The 24,339-nt window shown below is 41.9% G+C and overlaps 3 protein-coding genes and 1 non-coding gene across 4 annotated transcripts; 3 read left to right on the plus strand and 1 right to left on the minus strand.

Moving 5' to 3' along the window:
* The first annotated feature begins 8,330 nt into the window (after positions 1-8,330).
* Positions 8,331-8,402, plus strand: TRNAD-GUC (transfer RNA aspartic acid (anticodon GUC)). The gene has a single exon. It is a non-coding gene; the product is annotated as a tRNA-Asp (tRNA).
* A 6,699-nt stretch (positions 8,403-15,101) lies between these two features.
* On the plus strand, positions 15,102-17,180 carry LOC143850656 (uncharacterized). The gene is made up of 6 exons (XM_077359879.1): positions 15,102-15,493; positions 15,573-15,710; positions 15,788-15,844; positions 15,940-16,796; positions 16,883-16,970; positions 17,052-17,180. Exons 1-6 carry the CDS (start codon positions 15,128-15,130, stop codon positions 17,178-17,180), a joined length of 1,635 nt encoding a protein of 544 aa, XP_077215994.1. The 5' UTR covers positions 15,102-15,127.
* Positions 17,181-17,328: 148 nt separating this feature from the next.
* LOC143849673 (putative ubiquitin-like-specific protease 1B) lies at positions 17,329-18,154 on the plus strand. The gene is made up of 3 exons (XM_077358799.1): positions 17,329-17,476; positions 17,571-17,665; positions 17,745-18,154. The coding sequence occupies exons 1-3, from the start codon at positions 17,351-17,353 to the stop codon at positions 17,908-17,910; spliced, it is 387 nt and encodes a 128-aa protein (XP_077214914.1). The 5' UTR covers positions 17,329-17,350; the 3' UTR covers positions 17,911-18,154.
* A 3,750-nt stretch (positions 18,155-21,904) lies between these two features.
* Positions 21,905-23,432, minus strand: LOC143850657 (uncharacterized). Its single transcript, XM_077359880.1, has 2 exons — positions 22,953-23,432; positions 21,905-22,801 (listed from the first exon to the last, which is right to left on the minus strand). The coding sequence occupies exons 1-2, from the start codon at positions 23,430-23,432 to the stop codon at positions 21,905-21,907; spliced, it is 1,377 nt and encodes a 458-aa protein (XP_077215995.1).
* Positions 23,433-24,339: the final 907 nt, after the last annotated feature.

The raw sequence follows: 24,339 nt of genomic DNA on the forward strand, positions 1-24,339 counted from the left end.
ACCCACAACCATCAGTGTATCAACATCTCAATCATTCCAAAATACATCAAAAGTGCCTTGATGAATGGCACGATGAGATCGATTTGAAAATGGAGCCGCTTAAACTCTTGATGACGGCAAGCCTAATGATGACTAATTACAAGATGAAGGGAGGAAGAAAAGGATGCAATATCTCATTTTTACCAACCAGTGCTTAATCTTCAACCTTGAGGACATTGTTGATTTCAAGGCTGATGGAATGATACGTACCTAGATGGGTCCCACTTAGTGGAATAGGTTAATTAGATATTTTAGTGAATAAGATCATATCTTGATATATTTAGTAGTTAGGTGAGATTAGGATAGTCTCTAATTAGCTATTTCTATTCTTATAATAAGATCTTTCTATGTTTATCATTTTCTATGTTTATCATTAAGTGCTTTATATAAGCATATGTTATCATTAATGAAAACCAATGAAGAAAATATCTTAGAAATTGTGTCCTATGCACAAAAGAGGACTGATCATTCTCTCGAAGTGGATCAAGAGGCTGATCTTCCCTCTAAGAAGATCAATCACGTTACGAACTGATCCTATTCTTATAATAAGATCTTTCTATGTTTATCTTGGAGTGCTTTATATAAGCACATGCTATTGTAATGGGAATTAAGGAATGAAGAAATTATCTTAGAATTGTGCCTTTTTAGCACAAAGGAGGACTGATCCTTCCCTCGAAGTGGATCAAGAGGTTGATCTTCCCTCTAAGAAGATCAAATCGCGTTGCGAACCGATTCTGGTTTATAACAATGTGATTGATCATGCTTGCTAAAGAGAGTTTCAAGCTCTAACAAGACTTAGGTGATGAATTGAGTATTCCTTCACAAACTCATGCTGTAAGTGAAATTCCACCTTGTTCCTGAAATCTAGGCGGGCAACTTGGGTCAGGTCGGGTTGAGCTTTTGCTAAAAAATGATTGGATTCAAACCGAATCCGACCCGATTTTAGGTAAAAGCTCAACCCACCCGAGTTGCACCTCTACTAAAATCCATTTGATCCGTGGAATTTGAAAAAAAAACAAACAAACAAACAAAAAAAGTCGTTTGAGAAGAAGCAAAATTCAGTTGGTCTCTGCTCGTGCACTTCATGAATTTCTGCTACATATTTGTTTGAGGTCTAAGTCTCTCAGAGTTGTTTGCACAGAGAGTTCAAGAACCTTGGAGAATTCCTAAAGAAGTAATGGAATTGTACAAACATAAACAAATAGGTTGCCATATGCATTGAGTTGTTGAGGTAACAAGGACACTTGTCAATATTGTTTTAACACATTGGAGCCTTGATTCTTATTCAACTAATTTGAATTCATGAAGACCAGCCTTATATTACTCAAATATCATGTTTCCTGTTGATTACAGTTCCATTCACTTAAACCGAGGTCCTCATCTTCTTGGGCAAATTTTCACTCATATTCCATTGTGTGTATTGAATGCTCAACTGTTACGGTTTTAGATTAGGTGCATGACTTATGTCTGAGGTCTTTTGAAGGATTTGCTAAGTTGAATTTCCTTCAGGCACATATCAGAATCTATCGGGAGGAAGAATTGCAGGTGGTTGGGTTAACCTGAGAGCCTTTATCTTGGATTATACAATGTAGTTGAAATTCATTCACGTCGTAGTTAAAATTCATTGAGTTCAGGCCTTCTACCTCAGGTTGGAGACAGTAACTGAAAGGGCTTATCAAGGATTAACAGTTCCGAGACTCCATATTGGAATTTAAAGCATTAAAGCTTGGCTAAGTCTTTGAATGTTGACTTGAGTACTGTTGGGGAATTTGAATTTTCCCTTAATATCATTTGATTGGCTACAATTACAAACATTTTCAGTGACTGGAGTCCAACTTCAGTCCACATTTTTTAAGACGAATTCTAGTGGTGTCACATGACAGGGTTCTACCACCCAACCAGCAACTGAACATTGGTGTTTACACTTTCAGAGTTGAAAATCCTGAGTTCTTAGAAGCTTTGAGCTCAGATTTAAAGGAATCTGACATTTAGGAGTGCATTTGAGCATTGAAAATTAGTCATCAGATCATTTGGCAAGTTAGCAGTTGATAGGTGATTCTCATTGAAGCCCTGACAAACATGGCAGCCAGGAGGTTGTATATTGTGATCGGGTATTCACACAACTTTTAGAAGGCCAGAAGGGAATGACTATTGAGATCCAAAGCACGAGACAATGACAAGAAGTTCCGAGCTGGGGCAATGGGACCCCCTATCTCCCATTCTTTTTGTGATAGTGGCTGAAACGTTATGGAAATTGATTGAAAGAAGTTCAGAGAGGTTAGGCAATATATTGGGGTGCTCCATAGATTTTCTTCAATCTACTTATTTGGGATTACTGTTGGGCAGAGGAAGGCTAGGTATGAAGCAGTAGGATCACATTCCAGAAAGGGTGGAGAAAAGGTTGAACATGTGGAAGCGAAACTTGGTATCATTGGGAGGCCGAATAACTTTTATCAAGGTTGTCCTTGTGAATATCTGGATCTATAAGTTGTCGGTTTTCAGTGTCCTTTGAGTGCGATAAAGAAAATCGAACTGGTTTAAAGAAGATTTTTATGGGTGGTTTGGGCATTAAGAGATTGAAGGAGGTTAATAAAGCCCTGTTGGGGGAGTAGCTTTGGAGATTTGGTGAAGAAAGTCACCATTTATGGGTAAGAGTTATAGAAGAGAAATATGAGTATTGCCTGGGAAGGGGGAATCTGATGATAAATTCAATTATAGGGGTGTGACAGTGTGGAGAGACATCGTTCAATTAAGGTTCATGTTCAATGAAGGATTTCGTTTTCAGGGTGTACTCAGGTGATAGGACAAAATTCTGGAAGGATAAATGGTGCGGTGATGAGGCCCTATGTTCCATCTTCCCTGATCTCTTTGTTGTGTCTAAGAATAGGGACGTATGTGTAAAGGAATACATGGTTCGGGGGAAAATCGGCATCTCTTGGGATCTACACTTTAGATGGAATTTTTTTTATATGGAACTTGACAGGGTAGCTCAGCTTTTGGAGATTGTGGAAGGGCAGTTTATCAGAAGCTCGGGTTCCGATAAGAGAGTTTGGATCTGGTGCACTTCTGAGGTCTTCAGTGTCAAATCATTTTATCATCGACTCTCTTCGTGTACGGCACCCCTCCAAGGAGCTAAAGTGTGGAGCTCTTCCCGGCACCCACTAGGATAGGGCCTGTTCACATTCAATTGGACTACTTCCCTTGACAAAATTTTGACAGTCAATCACCTTCGAAGCCGCCAAATGATGATAGTTGATCATTGGCATTGTGTATAGAAGCTGGGGAAATGATGGAGCACCTGCTTCTTCACTACAAGTTTGCTAGGGAAGTTTGGAGTAGAATCCTAAGCAGGTTTGTCATTTCTTCCTGGGATCATCTCTTGGATTCATGGCCACTCACCGCTTGGAAGAAGAGAGGTAAAGTATTATGGAACGTGGCATTCCTAGCGACGATTTGGACCTTGTGTAAAGAGAGAAATGTCAAAGTCTTCAAGGGTGTTGCTAAACACGCTCTCAGTTCATTTCCACTAAGGTGATTGCTTTGTCTATTTCTTGAGTCAATGCCCTTCCCGCCTTTAAATCTGTTTCTGCATATGATCTTTGGTTCGTCTAGAGGAGGTGTGCTTAGTTGGTGCCCGGATGGATCAAGTGATTCAAAATTGGTCTCCTCCCTCTCCTGGTTTCTCAAGCTAAACTTATATAGATCGAGTTTGGAAACCCCATCCCTACATGGGGTGAGCGGTCTTCTTAGAGATGTAGATGGTGCAAAGATTTAGGCATTTTCTAGACCGCTAGGGACTAGAGATTTCAATGAAGCAGAGGTCAGGGTGGTCCACCAGGGCGTCAAGTCGATTAAGCGGTCCAATCTGGCAAGGATGAATGTGGAGGGAGACTCCCTCAAATTAGATGGTTAAAAGGCAGTTGTTCACATTCTTGGAGATTTGCCAGATGGTTTGGCAAGATTATGGCGAGCAGGGTAATCAGGAATAGTTTTCCAACATGTGAAAAGATCGGCAAATTCATATGCAGATAGATTGGCTAGAGGAAAGGAGTAGTGAGAATCGAGTTAGAACTTTTTTACTTTCTCCCTCTGTGTGAGGAGTTGTTTGTATTTCTTTAGTTTGTTTTTCCCTCTTTTCTTTCTTCTTGCTTTCTATTGCTGACCTCCTCAGTCAGTATTGTATTTTTTCCCTTATCAATGATTCATCGCCATTCAAAAAAACTGTATTAGTATATGTTGGGTATATAATATAACCCATTTATATTCTAATATAAGCCCAATAAGATAATGGACCGGTGTAGTGGGCCTATTTGGGCTAGAGCCCACTAACCTATTAAAACCCTAGTGTATCTCTATATATAGGGGCTGGAGGCAACAAACTTGGTATTCCAAATTAAGATACCTTGGGTGTAATGCTTCAAGCAACCTCTTGCTTGACCTAATTCTCCTAACAATCTTGAAGAGTTTCTACAAGAGATAGAGTACCTAAGAACTTTGGTGAGGACTTTGTGACCTACCATGTAGAGATTGAGCCGTCAACCTATAAGGAAGCGATGAGATCTAGGGACTCTTTGTTGTGGGCAGAAGCCATTGATGATGAAATGAGCTCTCTGTTACAAAATCAAACTTGGCAACTAGTCGATTTGCCAAAAGGGGCTAAGACTGTGGGTTGTAAGTGGATTTTGAAGAAGAAACATAATCCTGACGGATCCATAGCTCGGTATAAAGCACGTTTAGTAGCTAAGGGCTATACTCAAGTCAGTGGGATAGACTACTTTGATGTTTACTCACCGGTCTGTCATTTGGCAACGATAAGAATTCTTCTTGCTTTGGCTTCTATTGGAAAGTATGTTGTGCATCAAATGGATGTAAAAACGACTTTCCTTAATGGAGACCTCACAGAGGAAATCTACATGAACCAACCTGAAGGGTTTGTCATTGAAGGTTTCGAGAACAAAGTTTGTAAGTTATACAAATCTTTGTATGGTCTTAAACAAGCACCTAAATTGTGGCATCAAAAATTTGACAAGGTAGTAAAGAGCTTTGGTTTTCAGACCAGTTACTCAGATAAATGCCTTTACTTTCGTTCTGTGTCGAATAAGGTTGCGATTATTTGCTTGTATGTAGACGATATGTTGATTCTTGGTTCCGATCTCTCTATAGTGAGTGACGTGAAAACCACTTTGGCTCAAGAATTCGACATGAAAGATCTTGGTGTGGTTGACACCATTCTTGGTATGAAAGTAAGTTTTGAAAGGCAAGGGATTACTCTTAGCCAAGCCCATTATATTGAAAACTACTTTCTACATGGGGATACAGTGAGTGTAAACCGATTGAGACACCATTTGATTATACCAAGAAGCTGATCTCTAATGAAGGAGACAGTGTGAATCAGTTAGATTATTCTAAACTGATTGGTAGTCTCATGTATGCTATGAGTTGCACTAAGCCAGACATAGCCTTTACAGTTGGCATGCTGAGTCGTTTCACTAGTAATCCTGGCTATGAGCACTGGGATGCCCTTATGAGGCTGATGAGATACCTTAAGGGTACTCAAGGATATGCTCTATGTTATAATGGCCATCCTCCTATCCTGGAAGGGTATTCTGATGCATCATGGGGCTCAGAATTAGGAGACAGTAAATCTACCAGTGGTTATGTTTTTACACTGGGTGGAGCCGCTATTGCATGGAAGTCAAAGAGACAGACTTGTATTGCTCTGTCATCTATGGAATCAGAACTTTATGCTTTAGCTTCTACAGGAGATGAAGCAGAGTGGATAAGAGATCTGATCCTGGACATTCCATTGACCCATTTAAAGATTAACTCTTTAAGTTTGTTCTGTGATAATCAAGCTACAATTACGGTTGTGAAAAACTCACTCTTTAATGGTAAGAGGAGACATGTCAGGCTGAAACATGCCACGCTGAATTATCTTATAGAACGAGGTATTATCACTTTGGTTGATGTGAGATCGAAGGATAATATGGCCGATGCTCTTACGAAGGGACTGAACAAAGATCGAATATTCAAAACTGTGGGGGAGATATGGTTAAAGACTGTGTAGACGTGTCTTAACCTACATTCATATTATTTTGAATTTTTTGAATCTCCCTATCTTGGCCAAGATAAGCACTCGATATGTTTCAATGATGTTTACAGTTGTCTTTATGTCATTCCACATTTGATGACATGTCTTTCTTGGGAAATGTTGTTTCATTCCAAACTTGATGATACAGCTTAACTCAATTCGGATATGATGCCTGTAACATTCCAAATGGAAACATGAAATGGTTCTTTGTAAAAGAAACTGTTTATGTCTTGTTCTTGATTGAAACTTGACATTGATGCTTATTGATATTGATATTTGTTTTTTCAGCCATTATGAAATTGTACTAAGTTCTTCTAGTAGAACTAGATATTTTTAGTAAAATGCACAAATGATTGGATTCATTTTTAATGAAATTCATATTTGGTAATTTACAGGAATTGGAGAAAATGGAGGAGATTGCCTCAATTTGGATCTTGATGAGGATGACTTACTTGATGAGTGAATCCTTATAGAGCAGTAGGAACTATTATTTTCTTTTCAGTTGATTAAATAGTTCACCTGCATATGAAACTGCTTATGTTTGAGTTTAGATTATTTCTAAAACTCTTGGTTATTCTTCAAAGTATTTTTGTTTTCAGTTGGATTACAAATCTTTATTGATATGGTGATATGGATGATTCAATAATTTTGTTTGGACATCACATTAACTATCTATTGGATTGTGCTATATGTAGAACATAGGAGGAGATTGTTGGGTATATAATATAACCCATGTATGTTCTAATATAAGCCCAATAAGATAATGGACCGGTGTAGTGGGCCTATTTGGGCTAGAGCCCACTAACTTATTAAAACCCTAGTGTATCTCTATATATAGGAGCTGGAGGCAACAAACTTGGTATTCCAAATTAAGATACCTTGGGTGTAATGCTTCAAGCAACCTCTTGCTTGACCTAATTCTCCTAACAGTATACAGATGAAAACAAAGAACATGCCCTTGTATAGGAGCGAATGGAAGAAAGTGATCAATGTAGACGAACCCAACTAGTTTCAGGATTAGACTTAGTCAATTTGAGCAGGGCAGATTCTTTCATTTTCTTCATGAAAATTTTCTAAAGGATTCATTAGCAGACCCAACTAGTTTGGGACAAAGGCTTAGTTGAGCTGAGTTAGCCGCCTTCTTTTCTAAGGAAAAAATAGCTAAAAATGTTGTGTTTTCGTGTAGTGCTATAAACTTCACACTGTCTCAATGTTGGCTCGATAGAAGGAATCATAGAACTACAACTCTTCTCGTCAACTTAGAACTTTGTCCAAGTTAAGTTGACTCGCTAAAAAAAAGAATTGGCTCACCGAAACCACCATAAGTTTCAAACCTACAACCCCAAAAAAAAATATTACCCAAATCATATGCCTTGCACCTTCTATATAATAAAATAAAATAAAAATAAATATACCTATGAAAGTTATATACATTAATATGAAAATGTGCGAGTCTTTTTTGCAAGTCATCAATCACTGGTTCAAGTTGACTCAACTAGAATCGAGTTGAGTGGAGCTTTCATGTTTCTGAACTCTGGATTGAATGCAAGTGTTGCCTATCAACCGAAGACTTAATTAGAACCTGAGAGAGATAAAATTGTACTCTACTTCACCCTTAAAATTGAAAGCCATGAGCTAAAACCATAGTTAAACTCAACTCACTAGAAAGTGGGTCAAGTGAGTCAACGCAACTGAGTCACCAGTTAATAAAACTTAGCCTCCTTTCCAATTTAGAAATAAGTGATTAATTTTTCGTCCTAATGTCACTTTAAGTTATGCCCAACAACAAGAAATTCATTTCTTCTCTTCTTAGTCTTCCCTTCATATCAGTGAGTGGTTGATTTAGTACACACGAAAAACACAGCAATTGATGCAAAACATCTCATCTGGTGTTGACATTTTCCGGCTAAAAATTGTAAGGCGAGGCATCACGTAACACCACGTATTGTGTTTTCATCAGTAGTGGTTGGATGGTAGAAAGCTTTCCTCAAACAATAACATAGTCTATTACTAATTAATACCACCTATTCATGCAATAACAATGGAAAAGGTTAATTATGAGTCAACATCATCGTAATTCTAATTGACTAACCTCCAACCATAGCCTGTAATTCGTCACCAACCTTTAAAACTTCTTATTACGTCTCCATTTTATCTTTATTTTATTAATATATTTTGATCAGTGTCCACGTACAAAACAGTCGTTGTAGTATAGTGGTGAGTATTCCCGCCTGTCACGCGGGTGACCCGGGTTCGATCCCCGGCAACGGCGCTTTAACTTTTTTTTTTGACATAAGGGAGCCAAATAAAAGGCATAATATCAGAGGGGTCAAGGGTTTGTTGGAAATGACAGAAGGGGGTCAAAATTTGGATTTCGAAATTTCGAATGACGAGAATGCCCCTCTGGCAGAAACAGTGAAATGACTTAGAAAAAATAAAATAAAAAACATTTACGTTTTCCCTCCTCTCTCTTTCCTCTTCTCTCCTCTCGTCTCTGTTAAATTTATTTCGTCCTCTCCTCCCTCCGACGATCTCTACGGCAATCACTCCGGCGATCTCGACGGCGATCTCGACCAAGGTGAAGTACGTATCAAACCTCGCATTTGAAGGAAACCCTACCTGGTACGTCGTTTCCTTCCCTTCCTTTATTCAATCTCATTTTTATTTATTTTTGAAGAGGAAAATCAGGTTGAGAGAGATGCAAAAGGGGGGGGGGGGTGGAAATCCTTTTTCATGCTATATGTTTTTTATTTTTTTCAGTTCATATACATGTGAGTTACTGCATTTCCTCCTACAGAGTAAAATAGTTGTAAATGCTTTTAAATGTTGTTTGTTGCTGCTAGGGTTTTATGTTTTACATTAATTTGTGAAATGGAGAAACGTTCTGCTGTTTATTTATTGTAAGGTTTTATTTTGTACATTAATTTGTGAAATGGAGAGATGGGATTTCATTTCATACATGCGTATCCACCTACAGAGTAAAATAGAGTTGCATGCTACGGTATTTGTTGATGCTAGGGTTTAATTTTTGACGTTAATTTGTGGAATGGAGAAATGCGATTTTGTTTCATTTACATATGTTAATGCTAGGCTTTTAATTTTACAATTTGTGGAGTGGAGAAATGGGATTTCAAAATCACCTTCTTGAAAACCATGTGGAGCTCCCCTATATTGGCCTTGAAAACCCTCTTTTGGTACTAGTAGCTGGAAACCCTTTTCTGTGAACTTGGGGACCATGTTAGGCAGTTGATGGCCCCTCTATGGCGACTTCTTCTAGGTACTAATAACCCCTTTTTTGTAGCTGAAAACCCATGACTTTCAACTTCAGGACTTTCTTCTGGATTTGATGGACCCTCCAAGGGTACTTCTTCTACCCCATTTGAGTGCCCATAATCCCTTCTCTAATTCCATGCATAGCTCCCCTCGGTTGCCCTTGAGAAGCCCCCCTTAGGTACTAATAACCCATTCTTTGTAGCTGAAAACCCATGCCTTTCACCTTGAGGACCTTCTTCTGGATTTGATGGACCCTCTGAGGGTACTTCTCCTACCCCATTTGAGTGCCCATAATCCCTTCTCTAATACCATCCAAAAGTCCCCTCTATTGCCCTTGAGAAGCCCCCCTTACGTACTAATAACCCCTTTTTTGTAGCTGAAAACCCATGACTTTAATGGACCCTCCAAGGGTACTTCTTCTACCCCATTTGAGGGCCCATAATCCCTTCTCTAATACCATGCATAGCTCCCCTCGGTTGCCCTTGAGAAGCTCCCCTTAGGTACTAATAACCCCTTCTATGTAGCTGAAAACCCATGACTTTGAACTTCAGGACCATCTTCTGGATTTGATGGACCCTCCAAGGGTACTTCTTCTACCCCATTTGAGGGCGCATAATCCCTTCTCTAATACCATCCATAGGTCCCCTCTATTGCCCTTGAGAAGCCCCCCTTAGGTACTAATAACCCCTTCTTTGTAGCTGAAAACCCATGCCTTTGAACTTCAGGACCTTCTTCTGGATTTGATGGACCCTCCGAGGGTACTTCTTCTACCCCATTTGAGGGCCCATAATCCCTTCTCTAATACCATGCATAGCTCCCCTCTATTGCCCTTGAGAAGCCCCCCTTACGTACTAATAACCCCTTTTTTGTAGCTGAAAACCCATGACTTTCAACTTCAGGACTATCTTATGGATTTGATGGACCCTCCAAGGGTACTTCTTCTACCCCATTTGAGTGCCCATAATCCCTTCTCTAATACCATGCATAGCTCCCCTCGGTTGCCCTTGAGAAGCCCCCCTTAGGTACTAATAACCCATTCTTTGTAGCTGAAAACCCATGCCTTTCACCTTGAGGACCTTCTTCTGGATTTGATGGACCCTCTGAGGGTACTTCTCCTACCCCATTTGAGTGCCCATAATCCCTTCTCTAATACCATCCAAAAGTCCCCTCTATTGCCCTTGAGAAGCCCCCCTTACGTACTAATAACCCTTTTTTTGTAGCTGGAAACCCATGACTTTAATGGACCCTCCAAGGGTACTTCTTCTACGCCATTTGAGGGCCCATAATCCCTTCTCTAATACCATGCATAGCTCCCCTCGGTTGCCCTTGAGAAGCTCCCCTTAGGTACTAATAACCCCTTCTTTGTAGCTGAAAACCCATGACTTTGAACTTCAGGACCATCTTCTGGATTTGATGGACCCTCCAAGGGTACTTCTTCTACCCCATTTGAGGGCGCATAATCCCTTCTCTAATACCATCCATAGGTCCCCTCTATTGCCCTTGAGAAGCCCCCCTTAGGTACTAATAACACCTTTTTTGTAGCTGAAAACCCATGACTTTCAACTTCAGGACTATCTTCTGGATTTGATGGACCCTCCAAGGGTACTTCTTCTACCCCATTTGAGTGCCCATAATTCCTTCTCTAATACCATGCATAGCTCCCCTCGGTTGCCGTTGAGAAGCCCCCCTTAGGTACTAATAACCCCTTCGTTGTAGCTGAAAACCCATGCCTTTCAACTTGAGCACCATCTTTGGATTTGCTGCACCCTCCAAGGGTACTTCTCGTACCCCATTTGAGGGCCCATAATCCCTTCTCTAATACCATCCATAGGTCCCCTCTGTTGGCGTTGAGAAGCCCCCCTTAGGTACTAATAACCCCTTCTTTGTAGCTGAAAACCCATGCCTTTCAACTTGAGCACCATCTTTGGATTTGCTGCACCCTCCAAGGGTACTTCTCCTACCCCATTTGAGTGCCCAAAATCCCTTATGTAATACCATCCATAGGTCCCCTCTGGTGCCGTTGAGAAGCCCCCCTTAGGTACTAATAACCCCTTCTTCGTAGCTGAAAACCCATGCCTTTCACCTTGAGGACCTTCTTCTGGATTTGATGGACCCTCCGAGGGTACTCCTCCTACCCCATTTGAGTGCCCATAATCCCTTCTCTAATACCATCCATAGGTCCCCTCTATTGTCCTTCAGAAGCCCCCCTTAGGTACTAATAACCCCTTCTTTGTAGCTGAAAACCCATGCCTTTGAACTTCAGGACCTTCTTCTGGATTTGATGGACCCTCCGAGGGTACTTCTTCTACCCCATTTGAGGGCCCATAATCCCTTCTCTAATACCATGCATAGCTCCCCTCTATTGCCCTTGAGAAGCCCCCCTTACGTACTAATAACCCCTTTTTGTAGCTGAAAACCCATGACTTTCAACTTCAGGACTATCTTCTGGATTTGATGGACCCTCCAAGGGTACTTCTTCTACCCCATTGGAGTGCCCATAATCCCTTCTCTAATACCATGCATAGCTCCCCTCGGTTGCCCTTGAGAAGCCCCCCTTAGGTACTAATAACCCCTTCGTTGTAGCTGAAAACCCATGCCTTTCACCTTGAGGACCTTCTTCTGGATTTGATGGACCCTCTGAGGGTACTTCTCCTACCCCATTTGAGTGCCCATAATCCCTTCTCTAATACCGTCCATAGGTCCCCTCTGTTGCCGTTGAGAAGCCCCCCTTAGGTACTAATAACCCCTTCTTTGTAGCTGAAAACCCATGCCTTTCAACTTGAGCACCATCTTTGGATTTGCTGCACCCTCCAAGGGTACTTCTCCTACCCCATTTGAGTGCCCATAATCCCTTCTCTAATACCATGCATAGCTCCCCTCGGTTGCCCTTGAGAAGCCCCCCTTAGGTACTAATAACCCCTTCTTTGTAACTGAAAACCCATGCCTTTCAACTTGAGCACCATCTTTGGATTTGCTGCACCCTCCAAGGGTACTTCTCGTACCCCATTTGAGGGCCCATAATCCCTTCTCTAATACCATCCATAGGTCCCCTCTGTTGCCGTTGAGAAGCCCCCCTTAGGTACTAATAACCCCTTCTTTGTAGCTGAAAACCCATGCCTTTCAACTTGAGCACCATCTTTGGATTTGCTGCACCCTCCAAGGGTACTTCTCCTACCCCATTTGAGTGCCCATAATCCCTTCTCTAATACCATCCATAGGTCCCCTCTGTTGCCGTTGAGAAGCTCCCCTTAGGTACTAATAACCCCTTCTTTGTAGCTGAAAACCCATGCCTTTCACCTTGAGGACCTTCTTCTGGATTTGATGGACCCTCCGAGGGTACTTCTCCTACCCCATTTGAGGGCCCATAATCCCTTCTCTAATACCATCCATAGGTCCCCTTTGTTGGCCTTGAGAAGCCCCCCTTAGGTACTAATAACCCCTTCTTTGTAGCTGAAAACCCATGCCTTTCACCTTGAGGACCTTCTTCTGGATTTGATGGACCCTCCGAGGGTACTTCTCCTACCCCATTTGAGGGCCCATAATCCCTTCTCTAATACCATCCATAGGTCCCCTCTATTGCCCTTGGGAAGCCCCCCTTAGGTACTAATAACCCCTTCTTTGTAGCTGAAAACCCATGCCTTTGAACTTCAGGACCTTCTTCTGGATTTGATGGACCCTCCGAGGGTACTTCTCCTACCCAATTTGAGGGCCCATAATCCCTTCTCTAATACCATCCATAGGTCCCCTCTATTGCCCTTCAGAAGCCCCCCTTAGGTACTAATAACCCCTTCTTTGTAGCTGAAAACCCATGCCTTTGAACTTCAGGACCTTCTTCTGGATTTGATGGACCCTCCGAGGGTACTTCTTCTACCCCATTTGAGGGCCCATAATCCCTTCTCTATTACCATGCCTAGCTCCCCACTGTTGCCCTTGAGAAGCCTCCTTTAGGTACTAATAACCCCTTTTTTGTAGCTGAAAACCCATGCCTTTGAACTTCAGGTCCTTCTTCTGGATTTGATGGACCCTCCGAGGGTACTTCTTCTACCCCATTTGAGGGCCCATAATCCCTTCTCTAATACCATCCATAGCTCCCCTCGGTTGCCCTGGAGAAGCCCCCCTTAGGTACTAATAACCCCTTTTTTGTAGCTGAAAACCCATGACTTTCAACTTCAGGACTTTCTTCTTGATTTGGTGGACCCTCCAAGGGTACTTCTTCTACCCCATTTGAGTGCCCATAATCCCTTCTCTAATATCATGCATAGCTCCCCTCGGTTGTCCTTGAGAAGCCCCCCTTACGTACTAATAACCCCTTTTTTGTAGCTGAAATAGAGTTGATTTTCAACTTCAGGACCTTCTTCTGCATTTATGCTAGGTTTTATTTTTTACGTTAATTTTTGGGATGGAGAAATGCGATTTCATTTCATGTACATATCAGGTACCACATTTCCACCTACGGAGTCAAATCAATGCAAATGGTCGTCTGCTATTTGTTTATGCTAGGCTTTTATTTTTACAATATGTGGAGTGGAGAAATGGGTTTTCAAAAACACCTTCTTCAATACCATGTAGAGGGCACAGTTTATAGTTGATGGGCCTTCTTTAATACCATGTGGAGACCCATGTTCATTGTTGAAGCAGTCATGGTTCACTTGTTTTATCTTCGATTTCATTTATTAAATTATTGGTCCAATGGTGGTCATTGAATTCCAATACCTAGTGCTTATCTGCTTTGTTTCTCAAAAGGTCTGATGCTATAAGTTCTTTTTTAAATGCATGTGAGCTAATACTCGCCTGATGCCCATGTGGATGAGAATTTTAACAGACCTCCTAATCTGTTTTGGGGGTTTGTCCTTGTTGTTATGCTTTCAGAAAATTCATATAGAACACTGATGGTTGCACTTATTGGTTAGCTCTTTTATTTCTTCTATGCTTTGCTTCATATCTAAGAAGCCAGACCTTAGAGGTTACAGACATGATACATATTTTCAGGTAAGTATGAGAATTGTAATAATTGTTGGTTTGCTTGGTAGCTTTTCTTCATAATAGTACTGATTGGGAATATGAGTTTATGCTATGGGTTGGATTTTATTGATTTTCTTGGTAATTTATTTTAGAGATGATGAGGACGAGATTTTTAATGATTGTCAATATAACTGAGTTTTTGGGTTATGAATTGATCTCGGTGATTTTAATTTGGTTGTTCATTGTTATACAGTTTTTATCCGGTCAGGAGCCATTCAAAGCCTTGAAAGATGGTGAGCGAAAAAGTGATAGAGTGAAAGTAACAAAGCCTCCAAGAAGGACAGAAAGGAGTTTAGAAGGGGAGGAGACGAAAACTGCAGCTGTGAAGAAGAGAGGAACAGATGTAAGTGTGTATGTTGTTAATTGTATCAATGATAGTAAGTTAATTCATTTACGACATATATTTTGGCGATGTAATTTGTTTTGCAGGCTCCATACGTCCCAGCACGATGTTCTCCAGCTTCTTTCAAATCGGCAATGGACAGGATAAAGTTCAAGCCAGTCCATTTTCATGCCATAGAAAAGACTCCTTTCCGACATCTGTTTGGCATGGAGGACATTATCATGCACAAGCCTCTCATAAGAGCTATCCACGATAAGTGGACTCCCGGCACTAACACGTTCACGTTAGGGAGTATAAATGTCCCCTTCCTTCCAAGAGATGTGGTATTGGCATTAGGACTGCCACTTACTGGAGAGCGAATGGACGTGGTGAGGGTTCTGTCATTCGACAGGACAAAACCGCAACCTAAAGTGCCTGGCTGGCCATTTCCAGAGGCCAACGTCAAGGCATCGGTTATTGAGAATGAAATTACAGCATTAGTTAGAGAACGCAATAAAGTTTCGATAGAGAAGACAGTGAAATATGTTCTCCTGCATCTTTTTGCCTCTGTCCTTTTCCCAAAAAGCGCACATCGAGCTGACGAGCTCTTCTGGCCCTACATCGACGACATAGGAAACATTGGCAACTATAACTGGGCGATGGCAGTGTATGACTGGCTCGTAGATTACCTAGACAGAGTCAGCAAGGGTGGCAGGTACCTTGGTGGCTGCTCGTTGGTAATTCAGGTAATTTGGACTCATGACATTTAATATTCTAACCGTGCTGTTTATAGTTTGATTAACATGGTGTTTCGTATGTATGCAGGTATGGTTATACGAGCATACCACATTTTGGATTCCCACCAATCCAACTGCTCGTCCACGTGTCCTTAAATGGGACTGGAAAGCAAACGAATCAAAGACATATCGATTAGTGGAGCAGAAGCAGATAAAGAAATCGGAGGTGAGATATGAAAAATTTGTTAACGTATATATCAATACTAGTATCTTGATAACTGACTATGTTTTCCAAAAATTCAGGTGGTGGTGACATTGAAAGTATCTCTGTTAGAGAAGTCACAGTACCTACAGGATGAGGTAATGCAGTCGAGCATGACTATGTTGCGTACGTTATTTTATTTTACTTATTGATTTTTTAAATTTGATCATTGACTGTCATGTTTAAACATTAGGATGTTGATGAGACAATGGAAGTCGATAAGGAACAGTTGGAATCCGAGGGGATAGTTTTGGGAGTAGAAAGTGAAATGGAGAAAGGAAGTAGTGAAGATGAGTCGAAGCATATAAAATTTTTGGCGAGAGAGGGAGATGTAATTGATAGACAGTGGCAGATGATTACAGCAGCATGGGAAGAAATAAGAAAAAGAGAGGAAGATGTTGGAAAAAGAGAGGAAGATGTCAGAAAGAAAGAGGAGGATTTGAAAAAAGGATGGGAGCGTATGCGGAGAACAAATGAAGGGACTGGGGGAAGAATGGAGGGGGTTGAGGTGGAGGGGGTTGAGGAGGAGAGGAAGGGCGAAAATGCATCTCAAGGTGCACGATTCTCTTCGCAGCTGTGCGAGGATTGGACGGATTTAGCTGAGCTTGGATGTGACATGGATGCAGCCGCCACCCTAATAGATGTATCGGCTCAGAACCCCAAGTCACATGAAGAAATATTCGGCACCACAGACGGGGTGATCCTTAACCCTTTACAACGATTGTTCGAAATGGAGGTGACCAAGGAAGAGGCACCATCTACTGAAGTTGAGATGAAAGTGAGTGGTGTAAGGGATGAGATGGTGGATTCCGAATTAGGGAGCATTGTGAGGGGTGTGAAGATGGATGGAAGGAGTAGGAAACCTGGGAGAGCCAGAAAAAGCCCCTACTATTCAGGGAAGACCCGAAAGAGGAGGCAGAAGGAAGGGAAGAAACAGGGGGAGGACCCCAACATACCTAAACCACCGCCCAAGAAGAAAGGGGATGACGGGAAGATGCGTAAGGGAAGGAGAACAGCTCTGATAGAGAGACTTCTAAAGCATGATAAAAGGCAAGTAGATGTGAATTATATTATACCATGATTTAAGTTGATCAGAATTGAAAATTATTAACTAACAATTTAATACAATTTTGCAGTGATATCCTCATGGAAACGGATGATGTACACCTAATAGCTGAAGACCTACAACATCTATGGAATGTCAGACAATACCTGACTGGCACTGTAAGTGTCATTTTTTATCATTAATTTCTACATTACTGTAGGGAATAATGTACATCTGACATTTACTTCTCTTCCTTGAAGATTGTCGATATATATGGGAAGCACGTGCAGTCCTCCAACGACGATGGGTTAGCAGATCCTGCAATGGGGGGAATTGTCTTCGTTCCATCGGTGGTACATGTAAGTGTTATTTCTATCATCCCACATTGAGGTTTACATAAGATTTTATCTGTAGTATCCCATTGAATTCCTTTTTTTTATAGGGAACTCTTACTGCAGTAGGGACCGAAGTCACTGAGGTCCAGAGGGTAGAAAAGTGGAGGACAGCGAAGGACGCTCTACACAGTAGACTTATAAACCACCACCTCGAAGCAGTAAAAATGGTACTATTACCATTATGTGAAGACAACCATTGGGTTCTCCTCATTGTCGATATGGTCAACAAAATCTTCCACGAATGCAATTCCTGTAAAGGAATAGAGTTCCAGGAAAGAGCAGGATTGACCGTAAGTGGGTTAGCATCTTTAATGTTTTCCTACTTATAAATCTATACGTATAACACTTTTGTTTCCTAAACCTGTCAATGTTAACCACTTGCAGGTTGTGTTGTTGAAGGAGTACTTAAAGGAAAGGGGCTGTGATATAGACCACTTTCAATATGCGCAGATGGAAAATTTCCCACAACAGGCCAATGGGTCAGTATATTAGTATATTTAAATGTTTATTTTTCTAGGCTATGATTTTGATTCGCTCAATACAACTGTTGTTATGCAGGTTCGACTGTGGTTTGTTCGTGCTTAAAGCGATCGACCATCTGTATGCAAATGATCCATTTACTTTCAGCAAGTCTGACATTCCCGCTTATCGGCTGCAGCTCTGCGAAAGATTCTTGCGCGGAGAGTTTGGGGACTGTGGTGATTTCCTTAAGGGGGATATATGACTGAAAAATGAACAACCTCTCTTCAAGTTCTGATGGATGTTGTAAACATGGTGGACATTGATGGTCTTTCAAGTGAAGTTTTCTGTGTATTTGTAAGCAAAATGGGGTAAAATGGGCTACATTTATTTGTTGGGCGCATATGTGTAGGACAGAAAGCAGGGTGTAGAGACACAGAGGGAGGGTTTGTTTGTATCTCAGCATACTGACAACTATGTATTTGTAATGAAAAATCAAGTTCTGTGAAGTGATGGTGTTTGTGGCATTGGGTTCATTGCGAAATATGGTAAAGGTCTTTGAAAATCATCAAATATTTGTTCATAAAGTTTTGGGGGAATTTATATTTCTATTGGATGGAAATATGATTTATTTGTAATTGTGGTTATTCTCTCTACTTTATATTTTCATCGTCATAGTTGGCAATGGGACCCCTGTTTTTTGTGCTTTTCCGGTTTTGTTTGGTTGGTTGAACTGTTGGGAAGAAAAAAATTCTTCCTCAAAGTTGTTCATAAATTGCACACTTAATTTCTTACAACACCCACCCTCTTCTTTCCAAATGGACTTTCCACCCCACACCATAGGATGATCCATAACGTCCATTTGATGGGCCACAATTTCAATAGTTTGTGTACGAAAAGACAATTCATACCAAATAAAAATATAAAATAAATGGGTTAGCAGATCCTAAAATGGAACCTCCAAGGATTCTCGGAATTCCGAGACAATGTCTCGGAACTCCGAGATTCGGTCCAGTATAATGTGAAAACAACCGTCTATTCTCGGAGCTCCGACGAATTTTCTCGGAACTCCGAGATTCGTACCCGTAGCCTAAAAAAAACCTGTATATTCTCGGAGCTCCGAGAAAATTCTCGGAACTCCGAGAGTCGTTCCAGTAGCCAAAAAAAAAACCTGTATATTCTCGGAGCTCCGAGAAATTTTCTCGGAACTTCGAGATTCGTTCCAGTAGCCTAAAAAAAAACCTGTATATTCTCGGAGCTCCGAGAAAATTTCTCGGAACTCCGAGATTCGGTCCAGTAGGCTAAAAAAAAACCTGTATATTCTCGGAGCTCCGAGAAATTTTCTCGGAACTCCGAGATTCGTTCCAGTAGCCTAAAAAAAAAACCTGTCTATTCTCGGAGCTCCGAGAAATTTGCTCGGAACTCCGAGATTCGTTCCAGTAGCCTAAAAAAAAACCTGTATATTCTCTGAGCTCCGAGAAAATTTCTCGGAACTCCGAGATTCGGTCCAGTAGCATATACAAGAAACCGGAAATTGTCGGAGTTCCGAGAGTAATTCTCGGAACTCCGAGATTCGGGCAATGGAAAAAAGAAATTTTTCTTTTGTTCTCGGAACTCGGACACAGTGTCTCGGAACTCCGAGAATCGGCCCAGGAGCTTCATAACCCTGGACCCGGTTACTTTTTTTTACTTCACTTTTCTTCTCTTCTTTCCCTATACCTAAACCACTTCTCTTGAAACCGTAAGTCCACTTTTTCTTTCGTTCCGTCATTTTCTCCCTACATCTTCCTCCAAAACCCGCTTCTCCCTTCCAAATCCCTCTCTTCTTCCTAAAACCCTAGCATTTCACCCCTTTTTCGTTTTTTCTTTCTTCCCTTCTCTATTTCTCTTATTGGCCTCCATTTTAGGGCTATTTCTCTTCTACTTTACATATCACTTTTGTCTCCATCCATATTTCCTGTCACCATGCCTCCTAAAACCAAAAATCTCAACATCGGAGGCTCCTCCCAAGTTGAAGACCCCGAATACGTTCGTGAAGAAGTTCCCGACGAAGAAGGGCCTTCACGGAAGAAGTCCAAGGCCAAGGCTGTGGCTGCCGAGGTTGTGGCCAAGTCCTATTTCACTGGGGATAAGGCGAAGAAACTCTGGGACGACATCGGCACTAGGCGCGTCCTCACCGGTAGGTACATTGATCCCCCTGTCCTTGAAAATTTTGATTTAAAGGCCAAATTTGATGCCCTTCATTGACCACCCATCCTTCACATTAACGAACCCGTTTACCCTCGATTGGTGCGTCTCTTCTATGCCAATCTCACCATTTCCCCTTCCTTCTTCAAAATCGAATCTAAGGTGAAGAAAACTGTCATCAAACTCACCTATCAGACTTTTGCCACAGTATTTGGGATTAGCCATGACGGCCTCTTACACTATTTTTGGCCGGACGATGGGACGCATGAACTTGATGATATTGATCATGACACTGTCTATGGGCGGATAACACGGCGCTACCACCCTAATATGCCCGTACAATCTGCCGACCTCATTCCGGTTGCGCGCGTGCTCCATAACTTCATGTACCACATCTTCATACCTCGTGGTGGGATGCGTGAAGCCGTAAGACCCTTAGAGGCATATATTATCTACAGCATCCTAGAGGGCCGCCAGCTTTGTCTGCCATATATCATGTTTCGCTTCATGTTTCAGACCCCTGAACGCTACCGATCTTCCTTGCCATATGGCATGATTCTCACCCGTGTCTTCCGGCACTTCGGCATCACCTTGGATGGAGAGATGACCATGACTCCTACTGCCCCGTTTGATGTTCCGACATTTAACCGCATGGCTCTTAATGAAGCAGCGATTGACATCGATGTTCACGATGGAGGAGGCTATGAAGCCGAGGACCAGCCTGCACCGGCACCTCAGCCTTCAGGAGATACATCTCAGTTGTGCACTCGCCAGGATTTGGCTCACATGCAGGAGGCCATTGAGCGATCCATGGCCTCTCAGTTTCAGCAGTTGTCTACCCATGTCGACTCTGCGATTTCGACTCGCTTCCACACCATGACTTCCCACTTTGATGACCAGTGGGCCGCCTATTATCGCTACATCTCCAGTGGTCAGTGGGGCCAGGCGCCGGGCAGTTCTTCTCATCACCCACCGCCTCCTTCGGAATAGTAGATAGCTCTAGTTCTCTGATGATGGATCCTGTGTTGTTCAGATTTCTTTTTATATTAGCCTTATCTATATGTTTCTATAGTGTTTGGATTATCAGTTGGTTGTATGGATCATATTTAGGTAGTTGCTTGGATAGTAAGTTGGATCTTTTTGGGATGTATTCCGTTTTATATAATTCTGTCACTGTTATGATGTGTCGTGGATGCTATGTCCTTTGAGTGGTTGTACGCACTTTCATTGGCTCACACCTACTCTCTTTCCTTTTGTTCCACCTTTTTTGGTGATGACAAAAGGGGGAGAATATTTGAGCTCCCAAGTCATAATAATATGCATATATTAAGGGGGAGTAAAGCTCTATGCTCCATTTTTTTGGGACATCAATGCCCATGAAACGAACAAAAAGGTCAATAAATAAAGGTTGCAAAATGACAAACTTTTTGCAAAATGAACAAAAAGGTCATATATATACAACCAATTTAATTTTCCAGTTCTTGAATTTTCTTACCAGCAGGGAAAAGCTTATTTTAACAATGCTTGCAAGGTAGAACTCATTCGAGCTTCAGAAAACTGGGCAGCCTTCAACTATGACAACCCATTCCACCTTAAGAAAACATGGTTTCCCTCCAAAAATTACAGTATACCAGTAATTACAGTATACCATTAATTACAGTATAACAAAGAATACAGTATTCCACCTTCAAAAAATTGGATTTCCCTCATAAAACTGGGCAGCCTTCAACTATGCACACCACTAATTACAGTATACCATTAATTACAGTATAACAAAAAATTGAGTATTCCACCTTCAGAAAATAGGGTTTCCCTCATCAAACTGGGCAGCCTTCAACTATGCACACCACTAATTACAGTATACCATTAATTACAGTAGGGTCCAAAAAATTGAATATTCCACCTTCAAAAAATTGGGTTCTCCTCAGAAAACTTGCCAGCCTTCAACTATGCACACCACTATACCTCAAAAAATTATTATATACAGCAACTAATTACTGTGCACACTTTCAATTAATCCACTTCTCCTCCTTCATCCAACTGGAGCCTCCAATGCATTCTCCGCGGAATAATTACGTGAAAAAAGGAGCTGCACAAGGTACACCCAACCTACAACACCACCACCACACCGAATAAGTATGGAATCGGGGATGTTCTATACTACTTATTGACCTCAATATATTACGTATCATGTACCTATTGAAAACGGGGGCAGAGGGTCCAATGGAAGATTCATCAGGGAGTTGTCTCTCCATGGGAGGTTCTCTGCAAGTCCTTTTGTTGTGGCCTAGTTTTCCACAGATCGTACATTTGCGATGCACTCCACTCTGCAATTCGCGGTCAGTTCTTCTCGTTCGCGGCCGTCCAGGTGGTCTTTTCGCTATTGGAGGTAATACAGTCTGCAGAGGTTCTGGAGGCAGTTCCCATTGAGTGCGATCTACTGTAGGGTGAAGCACCTCACAGTACGTTTCCCGATACATCTGTATACGAAACCATTTATGGCAATAATCGTACTCATCAAAATCTGTGATGGCAATGGCTGCCATGGCATGTCCGCACGGAAGCCCAAGCGTTTGGAACTCACGACATGTACAGGTTTGTTGCAGCAAGTTTACGACATCATGATGATCACGGGACCTTACTTCAAATTCGTGCACACCTACTCGATAAGCAGTATATCCGCGACCCTGTTCCCTGGTCAGTCCCAAATGTTTTTCTGCATAATGCGTGCACTTTGTTTCCCATTGAAGGCCCATCGCTTGACGTTTCTGTATGTATTCGGAGCTCTTAAAACGAGTCAGCTCCACCGCAGCTGCAATCGGCAATTTTCTGGCATCCTTTAGCACTGCATTGTAACACTCCGATCTATTGGTGGTCAACACATCATATCTTTCCCCCTTGAAGTAGAAACTAGCCCAGTTTTCCTTCGGAATAGCGGCTATCCAGTTGTGTGCATTTTCATTCCTCGCCTTAATTTTTTCCATTGTGTCTATGAAAACACTCTCTCAAAGCCCTAGCAGCTCTCCAGAACAATTTCTTAAGTAAAGGGTCTTTGAAGTCGGTGTACAGATTGGCGGCGAGGTGACGCATGCAGTAGCTATGGTTTGCAATAGGCATTACTTTAGGCACTGCTTGCATCAACCCCTTTTGTCGATCGGAGCACAGGGTCAATGCGCCTATCCCCCCAGGCAATATGTGCCGCTTCACCAAATAGAGGAACCAGCACCAGCTATCTTCGTTCTCAGTCTCGACAACACCAAAAGCTAATGGAACTAAGCCGTTGTTCCCGTCTACCCCAACTGCGATCAGTAAGATTCCAAGATACTTTCCACGTAGATGCGTCCCATCGACCAAAACTATCGATCTGAGTGTTCGTTGGAAAGAACGTATGCTGGGACCAAATGCCCAGAATAAGCGAGCAAATTTATCATCTCCCCCTGGACGTAGATCTCTCGCTCGAAAAACACGCATGTAGGTGCCCGGGTTTGTTCTCATCATCTCAACTATCAGTGCAGGGAGCAAGCGGTAGGAGTCCTCCACATTTCCACACTTTATTTCAAGGATGATGTTCATCGCAAGGTGTGCTCTACGGTAGGTCATGATTATACCCCAGTGCGACTTCATGTACTGTCTTATGATCCTTGTCCCCACATCTTCTAGACGGTCAAATAGGGGTAAGCATGTCTCGGCAACCCATGGGGATGTAGCTAGATGATTATCATTGCCCTTTCAGTGAGATGTACACGTATGGTCGCTCACAAACTTCTTCACTAACACATAAGTCATACGGCTAATGCCTGATATACGCCACTTGCAACCTGGTTCTTTGCATACAACGGCATACTTCTTGGGAGTTGACCGTGACTTCTTGAACATGAATCGCTGCCGAATTGCATACTCCTTAACGGCCTTCTTGAACTGCTTCATATTTGGATACATAGCCCCAACAGTTAACTCATCGAACTGAAGATTATCTGCATCTACCTCATCAGCCCCAACATACATGTCGTCTACTTCCAGTGGCCGACTTGTGCCAGCAGGTAGAAATGGCCAACCACTGGCGGTAGGGGGAGCCACTTCTGTTGGCCTACGATTTTCACCAGAATCTTCGTTCTGATTTTCATTTCCATTATAATTTTCAGGATCATGGGCGGCCTCATCACCCTCCTCATCCTGAACCTCAGCCTCGTCATCATCCTCATCATCATCCTCTGCAGGATCATCATCATTGTCATCTTCAGTTCTAAATTCTTCGAAATCACAACCGAAGACATGAAAATCATCCTCCAAAACGTTAATATGCTCCAACGGCACATCTGCATCATTCCCGGGGACAATGATATCTTCGGAGGTAGGGTTCTCATACAAATCGTCCGAGAAGTTTTCATTTAGGCCAACTCGTACCCTACACAGTTCAACAATATAAAATTAGGATAGTAGATTGAGTACTTCAATATAAATAAAATTGTACAAGACATACCTTGAACTAAATTGTGTCGAGTCACCT

This window comes from Tasmannia lanceolata, unplaced genomic scaffold, assembly GCF_043159265.1.
Source record: "Tasmannia lanceolata isolate RefF3 unplaced genomic scaffold, GAP_Taslan_0.1 ptg000018l, whole genome shotgun sequence".
NCBI lineage: Eukaryota > Viridiplantae > Streptophyta > Magnoliopsida > Canellales > Winteraceae > Tasmannia > Tasmannia lanceolata.